Source organism: Astyanax mexicanus, chromosome 16 (genome assembly GCF_023375975.1).
Source record: "Astyanax mexicanus isolate ESR-SI-001 chromosome 16, AstMex3_surface, whole genome shotgun sequence".
NCBI classification, from domain to species: Eukaryota; Metazoa; Chordata; class Actinopteri; order Characiformes; family Acestrorhamphidae; genus Astyanax; species Astyanax mexicanus.
The window spans coordinates 11202478-11212868 of NC_064423.1; the positions used below are offsets into that span (position 1 = coordinate 11202478).

The window sequence follows — 10391 nt, forward strand, 5'->3', positions numbered from 1 at the left end:
TGCTGTGCTGCAGTTGTAGACACGAGGCCGAGGCCGCAGAATTATACCACAGTTCAATTATGGCTGTTACTTAAAAAAAGTTTGAGTTAATGAGGACGAGAAAACACGATCTGTTTGGTTATAAAAACTCTGCAAGTAAAAATATTTCCATTGCTGCTCTATGTGTAGCTGTGCTGTTTCGCTGCATCGTTGCCAGGTTACCTGTATGTGGTGGAGTAATAGAGGGAGAGCTCGGTTGCAGTGCATTACCGGCTGATAATGGCACTCATAGAACAACTCTCATCCAATCACATTGCAGGGTTGGAACTAACTGTGGTATAATATTAGTTATATATTAGAAAATTTTACTTTAATCCAAATGTATTATGGTAGGTCTAAAATTAATCAGATAAAATGTTGACACACAATCTTAAATAATAAAATGTGTCAGATCCTGAGAGCTCCATTGTGTAGGCTAAATTACTGAATCAACTCTGAGCTGATGTTCGTTAGCTCAAAATTAACTTTCTTCATCGATAAAAGGAAACACAAAGATTGTAGACCCAATTTCCCTGAGTTTTCCAAAACCTTCTGGGACAACAAAAAAAATATGTGTGTTCTAAAACACCCCTTTTGACCGGTAGTGCATATCAGTGATAATTTTCTTCACATTGGGCAAACTCTGCATGTTATTATCTAAACAGGTTAATTTGAATTTGAGTTACACACATAACTATAGACACATGCCATATGAATTAATTATAAAATTGGTTTATTTTAATTTCAAAAGGCAACACTGTGAAGATATTCATTGATTTACAGCTGTGAAATATTAAATATTTCATGTGATAAACAAAACACGATTTGAGAAAAGTTTTAGTAATTTCAATAATCATGATTGACGAAGTACAATTTATCTAAATAAATGGTCAATTACATTTTTATTTAATGGAAAATACTGCTTTTTAAAAGAACATAGTGGACTTAAGAAGACAAATTGGCAATTAGTTGTGGACAAAAACTGTAAGTGTAACTTGTTCCAAGTTCTAAGTACCTTTCAGAACTGAAGTAAAGCACTCGCGTTGCAGCACCCAGGTATCAGTGGCTCATGTTACTCACAAAATGAGACCCTAAACTTCTGATCATTCGGTCACACTTGTGAAAAACCTGGCTGGACGCTTTCCTCTCCCTGTAGTCTTTGAATAGGGCGTCTGCCTGTCTCTCTCCAGCTGCTGCTGCAGTAAGTTCAGTACATTCGGGCGTATCAGAGCTCCTGTTTGCTTTTGTTCGCTCGATTGGCCGCGTTCTTGTCCTTTTTCTTCTTGGTGTCGTTTTGTTCTTTCCCCTTGCTGTCCTTCTTGCCTGCTTTGCCAGGAAACACCTGTCCCTCCACAGTGACGTCCTCACAGCGCTCCTGGTTGATCAGGAAATCTTTAATCTCCCACGCGTAGCTGCCATCCCGCAGCATGAAGATGACGCGGTTGGAGCCCACCACAAACCTGCAGGGAAGGAGAAATAAAAAGATAAGGACCAACTAAACCCAGACATGTCCAGGTGTGTGCAATTCTGTATCATACACATTACTATCATCACGACAAAGCAATATTGTCATTTTCAAAAATCTACACTGTTATAATGGTTATATTCTGTTGGGCTGCAACTAATAAGACATTTTTTAATTAATCGATTTTTCCTGCCATGCACTCCAACTCTGTTTCCTGTGGGTACGGCTCCTGTTCTCTATCCTTCTCTATAATCCAAGATCAGCCATCTCAAAACTAATAACCTAAAGCTCCACTGAACATGAGAAACATTCATTACCTCTGAACATCAAAGTTGGCGTTGAAGAGGCTTCCCTGCCACAGGCTGGTGATCTCCTCAGTCTCTTTCTCTGTAGGATTTCCAGACACAGATGCAAATATCATCAGGGTCTTCCCCTTCTTGGACATCTTCAGGAGTTCTTCAGGTTTGCCTGGGTCCACTTTTGAGAAGTCGATGGGTGGAGGGGATCTTCTGTGCTCTGGTAAATCGCCCTCTTCAATGTCATCATCTTTCTGTGAATGGAAAGAGAGGAAAAAACTGATGAAACTCCATTTCTTCTTTATTATTTTAAATAGGATAGAAATATTCCATTACTTTTCCAATATATACATCTTTGAAAAAAAATTAAGAGACCACTTCAGTTTCTGAATCAGTTTCTCTGATTCTGCTACTTATAAATTATATGTGTAAGTAAAATTAGCAGTATTGTTTTATTTTATAAACTACGGACAACATTTCTCCCAAATTTCAAATAAAAATATTGTTATTTAGATAGATAGATAGATAGATAGATAGATAGATAGATAGATAGATAGATAGATAGAGAAAGTGAAAGATGACAGAGATAGAGACAGACAGAGAGACAGACAGAGAGACAGATGACAGATAGAGAGAGAGGGATTTAAAGTTTAATCCCAACTCTTTAAATAATTACAACTAATAACACTGCTATTGATATTGAGCTAAATTATTTACTTTTATATGAAAGGAATGTTAAAGTATATTTTTTATATTTATTGTTATATTTTACCCTTTGTATATTATGTATTGTTTCATTGCTTTGACAAAAGTTGTTTATTGTAATTCATGCCAATAAAGCTATTTTAAATTTAAATTGAATTGAAAAATTGACAGAGAGAGATGGAGAGACAGAAAGAGAGAGTGAGAGAGAAAGAGAAACAGAAAGACAGACAGACAGACAGACAGAGATAAACAAGGGAAATGTAGCTGTGTGTAAAATAATCAGATATAAACACACGCAGCTTATATTAAACAGTATTGAGCAGTAAAATATAACGTTAACTGGGAAAGCACAAAAAGCCCAAAGAGCAGCTCTGAGCTCTATAATAGAGTACAGTGGTTCCAGTTTTTAACAGGTTTTAACAGAATTTAACAGGGTTTAACAGGTTTTATCAGCACTAATACTGAATCAGTTAGCTTTAGCGGTTAGCTTTTACTGGGGTTATCTACACACCTCCCACTCCTCCAGCAGTCTGGCCATATCCGCATCATTATAGTCCCGGATGTCCTTCTTCTTCCTGGGCTTGGGCTCGGTGCAGTCCGCCGCCGCTATTAACAGCGAAACAACACAAACCGAGACCCAGAAACAGCCCGCCGCTCTCATACAGCCTCCGCCAGCCGCCATCATTCTACCCGGAGCTCTCTGATTGGCCCAGGGTTTACCACGTCAGCGCAACGTGCAAACACGCGCAACGTCACCACGCACACACTGCTCACGGTTCCTTTTATTAAATCTGGATTACATATTCATATAAGTTGCTTTTTTTCATATACTGATCCAGACGTGGAGTATATATTATAAATATTATGATTTTATCGAGTAAATACTTTACATACAAATGTAAATTTTCACTTCAATAGCAAGGTTTGATATGTTTCTAATGGACTGTGCCTCACTATTGAAGTGTTTCAGAAACTGTAAGAAATTCTTATAATATTGTGAATATATATATATATATATATATATATATATATATGTTCATTTTTTAAAAATCCTTATTTATTTATTTATTTAAAATTTTATTTTTTTATTTTTTTTATTGTGTAAATTCTATCAACTGTTATCGACTGATTATTAACTATACATGGTTTTCTTTCTTCTGATAAACAAATATTACAATATATATATAGAATTTGTTTTTAGAATTAATTGATTAATTGTAATATTATATATATTTTATTTTTTTTATATAATAAAAAATAACTTGGTCTGGGTTTTTCCCGGTCTTGGTCTTGACTCGGACTCAACTACTAAAAGTCTTGGTCTTGACTCGGACTTGACAAGTCCTGGTCTTGGTCTTGACTCTAGCAGTCTTGACTACGACACGGCTCCTTATCAGCTGTAAGCTGTTAACCAATTAACTGTTTGCTAAAAATAACATAAATAATACGTTTTAAATATTTTTTTTTACAATATAATTTTACAATGTGCATTTCTTTTACAATACTAAAATGACTCTTTTCAGATTTTAGTTATTATAATTATAATTTAATTCGAATAATATATCTGTAAAATAATATTGTGTAATCTATTAATATTGTGTTTCTATTAAGTTAACTATTATTAAATTAAAAGTGCGTCAACCAACAATTAAACAAGACATTTTTAGCTGTTTATTTTATGCTGTTTATATTATTAAATTGTTGTAATATACTAATATTAATAAACGTGTGGTTATATGAACACAAATATAAAAGTATACAATATAATTATCATCATTGATATGCAAAAACCTGTAGTAGGAACTTTGATTTTCAGTGGAAGTCAATGTAAAAAGTTTTAATCCAATTTATTTTAGATAATTTATTTTGGTCTGTTTGTTATGAAATCTGCCAGATTCATATCATGACAAAAAGTGAAAAGTTTCAAAATTACTGGAGATTTTCTGGAGAAATTGTGTCTAATAAGAAGCTTTCCTAGTCCTGTATTTCCCCCTGCATGGCTGTAAACTGTGTTATTTTGCAGAATGTGAACAGATCTCAGGTTTGGTTCTCAGACTGCAGGTCTACCCCAGGACTGATTCTGTTCCACCTGACCCCCGACCGCGTCCTCACGGCCTGCTGAATTATTTTTGTCTCTGTCGGCTTCAGTTCAGTGACCGCCCCCTCCCTTCCCTTCCAGTGTGTCTCTGCATGGGAAGCGTACGAAGTGTGAGGCTCATTCAACAGAATCTGAACTGTTTCCTCTCAGGACACTCCACCCAAATGGCACTGCGCCCTGCACAGCTGTACAACTGACAAAGCAGAACTTGTGGCCCCGCCGTGAGCTTCAGAATCCAGCACCCCTTACATTTTCCCCATTACATTACTTTTACATTTTACATAAGTTCATACTTTAACTTCTACAGAAGTACTAGTGCATGTCATTAAAATCGTAAAAAGTTACTTTATTTCAGTAATTCAATTCAAAATGTGAAAATCATATATTATGCAAATTTATTAGTGATCTATTCTCAGTCAATGCAGTGTTTTCCTGGAGAATCTTACAGAATATCATGCTTCCCTCTGCTGACAACTTTTATGGAGATTTCATTTTCCAGCAGGACCTGGCACACTGCCCACACTGCCAAAAGTACCAATTTGTCTTATATAATATAATATTCAAATTTTCTGAGATACTGATTTTTGGGTTTTCATTTTCTGTAAGCCATAATCATCAACAACTATATAAATAAACACTTAAAATAAATCACCTGGTGTGTAATACATCTATATAATATAATAGTTTCACATTTTAAACTAAAATAAAGTATATTTTCAATGCTTTTTTATATATTTTTCTAACGTTTGATTTTAAAATATTTTGTGTTGATAATCTCTAAACAGTGTACAATCAGTTAAAGGGAAACTAATGAACAGCAGGAGCAGAGTAACTCTAAAAGGAGGAATGAGATGACCGTTTATAACGTATAAGGTATAAGGTAGGGGGTTTCTAATACAGTGAACAGTGAGCGTATGTACCACTATGTTTTATTTGGCCACGCCCTACTGCTTCTGGATTGGCCCTCGCAGCGTTGTGAACATTTCTTTTTGTCCAATGAGAAGTGCGCTAAAGCACGACGTCACCCTTTTCCCCTCAGCGCTCGGAGAGTCCGATTTCAGCAGCCGGGAGTAAATACTCTGGTTTTAAGACGCGTGTTGATTTTTCTGTGTGAGCGGTAGGGCGAAGGAAACAAGCGCAATTGAATGGGAAAGGTATAAGGCGAAGAGAAGATGCTCAAAGGTATATATATACAGCTCTGGAAAAAATAAGAGACCAGTTAAAAATGATGAGTTTCTTTGATTTTACCTAAATGAAAACCTCTGGAAAGTATTTAAGAAGAAGATGGATGATGACAAGCTGTCAAACCAAGCTGAACTGCTTGAATTTTTGCACCAGGAGTGTCATAAAGTTCTCTGAAAGCAGTGTGTAAGGCTGGTGGAGGAGAACATGCTAAGATGCAAAACTGTGATTAAAACAGTTTATAGAATAAAACAACAATGTTTGTTTTACTCAAACATATACCTTTAAAAAAATAATTTTCAAGATGATCATGATATTACACATGTACTTGCTAGCTGGTAGTGTAAAATATAGGAAATTAGCATACATTACAAATACAATAAATATATAAGCCTAAATTAAACTGTAAATGTATATACCCGTTTTTTCCTACAAATAATAATGCTTGTACACACTTCGCTATGACCATCCTGTTTCTTTGTATTTAGCTATTCTACAATATTTAGTCGTGTACTTTAAATTCGGCTTATATTTTTATATTATTTATAATTATAATGAAATTTAAATGTCTTTTGCTTATATTTCTACATTTATTTTTACAAACCCTAAAAAGGGAGACATAGGCATTTTATAACGCACGGATTCCCTGAAATATTCCTGAGAAATGAAATGTAAACCCCTGTTTTATATGTTTGTATTCTCTTTCCTGTGTGTTTCTGTTCCCTCTCAGTTATGAAAACGTTGGACGGAAATTCAGTGCGGGCGGGCGCCGGAAACAGAGCATTAGCGATAGCCTCGGCTAGGCTAGCTAAACTGGAGATTTATCAGCCTGTGAACCGGATCATAGTGAAAGTAGAAGGCAGAGGCGAGGCGAAAAACATGTCGGCGGGGCTGAAAAGGGAATAAACGGGCCGGCGGAGGACGGAGGGGGGCGAGAGGCGGCTGTTTGGACGTGTTTTCGGCTGGACTTCGCTCTCTTACCGGCTGCAGCCGCCTCCCATAGCCGAGGCCTGTGTGTGGAAGCGGTGGGTTTGAGGAGGGTGAAGCAACTTTTACTGTGAGGATTAATTCAGTTTTCAGGTGAGTGTGTGTGAAAGAAAGGTGGATACTTGTTGGAAGTGGATTATTCGTTTTCTGTGAACTGTTCACACTGTGTAAAGTGAATTTATTGTGAGTAAAAGTTGTTTTTTATAGAGTAAAAACCTCCCTCATGCCTTTCTGTTTCCCTCCATGCAGAGTGAAGCAGCCACACCCTCCAGAGCTTCCTGATACCAAGATGTTCTACTAGGTTAAAAAGCTGGGATATAAAAAGCCCAGGCTGTCTGCAGGTACACCACAGAGGTTCCTCTACTGGAGCAGAGCTCAGAGAGCAGAGGAAGAAATGTCCAGCACGAGCAAAGCCTCTTCCTGCTTTCTGCTCTGGGCGAGGATGGTGGTGTTCCCTGCTTCTGGCTGAGGACGGCCTATGGGACGGTAGATATGCCTAGTAAGGAACTGAGCCTTCACAAGCGGCTGGTCTACATCACGGGTTCGTGTGCGAAGAAGAAGAAGAGGTTGAAGAAGGTTGAAGTCGAGGGAGGTGAGGAAGGGAGGTGCGGCCGGTAGCTGGAGCTCTTTCCCAGTCTCGTCTTTTGGAGCTCTCATGGGATGATGGTGCTGAAGCAGGCGAGACATACCATGCAGGCTGATCCAAACTGCCCCTGGAGCTTCTTCTGCAATAAAACAGGAATGACACTCGCCCCTGCTTCGGACGGGTGGGTTACACTGGACGGGTCGTTTGAGCTCAGTTGTATATCGGATCTACATCCTGCAACCACCACAAGAAGGGCGGCAGGAACTTCAAGCGGCACCTGGTTCTTCAAGCTTGGCACGGTTTAAGTTCCACTTAACAATGGACGCTAGAGTGTAATTGGATGTGTGTTATCATCTTGCACTTTGCACCCTTGATTCTGGGCTCTTCTCTGGCACTGCAGCAAGTGGTTTTGTTTTAAACGGAGCATATTGTCTTATTATGTTTGATTTTTTTTATGTCATTGTTGGACCAAGATTGACCAACCTGTGAAACTGTCTAGGTTTAGGTTTAGATTTAACCTGATCCACATGACCATGACCATGTGATTTCGTGTTAGTGCACCTGTACAGTACAGTACAGTACAGTTCAGTTCACGTTAAGATACTGAGCAACTCAGAGTAATTTAATTTACTGAAGGGATTTTGTTATTTTTTTCATTTTGACCTCAAAAATTTGTTAAAACTTTTTATTTAGCGTTTACTAAAAGAAATCCATGTTGTGTACCTTCCCCAAAGTGAAATCCCACAGTGGACATTATATTATATTTTCTGAAGGATTGATTATACAGAAGACTTTCTTTCAAGGCCAGTTTCGAGTTGTTTTTCTCACAGAAGGTGTGGAATTATTTCTCGCTGAAGAAAAAATACCCTCGTGTAAACCTTGTGTAAGTTATGAGTTTATACTATGGAACGTGTGGCGTGATCTATATTTTATACGACAAAGAAAATTCGAGACTGTAGCTCGACCACCCTACTATGGCTAGTAGTGGCTCGGGGAAGTCAGATACTGAGGTTTCCTCCAACATCCTGAGTGGCAGCTTGCAGCAAAGGAAAAGACTCTCCTCCATTTGTGACTCGTGCAAGGCCAAGATGCAGCTGGTGGCCGACCTGCTTCTTCTGTCCAGCGAGACCCGGCCGGTGGTGACCGCCGACGGCCAGCAGGTAGCAGAGACTTTTGACAAGTGCCGGGACACTGTGATCGCCAGGACGAAGGAGCTGTCCATCATCACTCACGACATCCAGAGCCAACTCAACATGGGCAAGTTCGTAGAGGTCGGAGACCGGCTGGTGGAGATGGGCGATCTGGTGGTGTCTCTGACCGAGTTCTCAGCCCATGCAGCGTACCTGGCAGCTGTGGATACCTCTGGCTCGCAGTCGGCGGTGCCTGGCCTGGTAGACCGCTATAAAGTGACCCGCTGCCGGCACGAGGTGGAGCAGACTTGCAGCGTCCTCCGGCTGACGCCGCTGGCTGACCTGACCCCGCAGCTTCTCCTGGAGGTGTCTCAGAACATCCTGAGGAACCTCACCACCCTCACGGATGCTTCTTCTCTGGCCAGTGAAAAATCCAAGGACCGATTTGCCAAGGAGCAGTTTAAAGCCAGCGTTAAGTGCATGAGCACCAGCGCAACGGCCTTGCTAGCCTGCGTGAGAGAGGTAAAGACCTGCCCAAGCGAGCTGTCGCGGAACCGCTGCGTCCTTTTCAGTGGGCCGCTGGTGCAGGCAGTCCACGCGCTGGTGGGATTTGCGACGGAGCCGCAGTTCCTGGGCAAGCCGGCCACCCTCAGCCCGGAAGGCAAGGCCGTGCAGACAGCTGTGCTGGGGGGCGCCATGAGCGTAGTCTCGGCCTGCGTCCTCCTCACTCAAGGCCTCAGGGATATATCCCAGCACCCCGAAAACAGTGCCCAAATGCCGGGGTACCGGGAGCGCCTACGGAACTCGGCCTGCGCCGTCTCGGATGGCTGCACGCTGCTTTCGCAAGCGCTAAGGGAACGGTCCTCACCTAGAACTCTACCGCCAGTCAACTCTCATTCTGTGAATTAATGGATAGTAGCCCTTTTTATTGTTATTATTTTTTTAACATACCAAAGAGACTAATCAGGTTTAATCAGTACACCCGTATTGTGTGATCCTTTCGAGTGAATGTAGGGGGGATATGTTTGAAATTAGCCTGTCATTAGCCTGTCTCTAAGAGTTAGGCTGTCTTTTTTTTTTTTGTATTTCAACTGAGTTTGCGAGGAGATGGCAGGTTTTTCTTGCGCTGGAAGTAATAAAAACCCTAGCCTGAAACTGACAGACACCATTTCTCAAACTCGTGTTCGTAAAATAATGTAAAATTATTACAGAAAAGAAAAAAGAGAATCCCCCAGAATTAACGACAACTAGCAGAAAAGTTTACCTCAGTCTTTGGTTTGTTTAGGCGTATGAAAGCAGCAGATGGAGTGATGATGGTTGTAGCTTTTGACGCGTGTGATGGATGTCAGTGTGAATTTTTTTTCTGATGGGTTAAAGCTGCTGTGAGTGCGTGCCATAGGTTTTACACTATTTACCAGACTTACAATAGCATTTTATTGTTTTTCTTTTGATCATGCATGTACTGGAGTATTTATTTCAACTTATTAAAAGTGTTGTTTCTCATATGTGAGAGTTGTAACCTTTCTCTCCCTTATTAGTTTAACATTCAGACTGTAGAAATGGCTGTGCAAAGGTTAAGATTATCAGATTATATGACAAACAACTCTCCAACTGTACAATGGAACAGAAAAAAAGATTGTTATTATTATATGCCATTTTTGAGCATTTCCATTGGTCTGTTCATCGTAAATGTTTGCTACAATGTAAAGAATAACTTGCAGAGTTATGTAGTTTGCTACATTCAAAAGCCTAGGCTACAGTTATGGTAGGATGGGTCCTTGGTAAGACTGTCCTGTGAAGACAATGAAGGCAATATACAGTACCTCAAACAATGATGCGATTTGAACAATCTAAAAATGCTTTGCAGCGATGTCACAAAAAAGGCCCCATCTCTTCCTATTTTTGTATTAAAAGTATTTCTTTA

At 39.7% G+C, this 10391-nt stretch overlaps 2 protein-coding genes across 2 annotated transcripts; one reads left to right on the top strand and one right to left on the bottom strand.

The window, feature by feature from the left end:
• Nucleotides 1-734: 734 nt before the first annotated feature.
• On the bottom strand, nucleotides 735-3242 carry mesd (mesoderm development LRP chaperone). Its single transcript, XM_007258149.3, has 3 exons — nucleotides 2996-3242; nucleotides 1801-2033; nucleotides 735-1478 (listed from the first exon to the last, which is right to left on the bottom strand). The coding sequence occupies exons 1-3, from the start codon at nucleotides 3167-3169 to the stop codon at nucleotides 1244-1246; spliced, it is 642 nt and encodes a 213-aa protein (XP_007258211.2). The 5' UTR covers nucleotides 3170-3242; the 3' UTR covers nucleotides 735-1243.
• A 3295-nt stretch (nucleotides 3243-6537) lies between these two features.
• tlnrd1 (talin rod domain containing 1) lies at nucleotides 6538-9972 on the top strand. The gene is made up of 2 exons (XM_007258148.4): nucleotides 6538-6844; nucleotides 7001-9972. Exon 2 carries the CDS (start codon nucleotides 8312-8314, stop codon nucleotides 9374-9376), a length of 1065 nt encoding a protein of 354 aa, XP_007258210.2. The 5' UTR covers nucleotides 6538-6844; nucleotides 7001-8311; the 3' UTR covers nucleotides 9377-9972.
• Nucleotides 9973-10391: the final 419 nt, after the last annotated feature.

Bases quoted from the DNA above. Each gene is read 5' to 3' on its own strand.
- mesd (XM_007258149.3), bottom strand. From the start codon at position 3,169: ATGATGGCGGCTGGCGGAGGCTGTATGAGAGCGGCGGGCTGTTTCTGG. The intron at 2,034-2,995 runs GTGTGTAGATAA...TTCCATTCACAG, and splicing joins GACTGCTGGAGGAGTGGGAG to AAAGATGATGACATTGAAGA. The intron at 1,479-1,800 runs GTAATGAATGTT...CCTTCCCTGCAG, and splicing joins GCCAACTTTGATGTTCAGAG to GTTTGTGGTGGGCTCCAACC.
- tlnrd1 (XM_007258148.4), top strand. From the start codon at position 8,312: ATGGCTAGTAGTGGCTCGGGGAAGTCAGATACTGAGGTTTCCTCCAAC.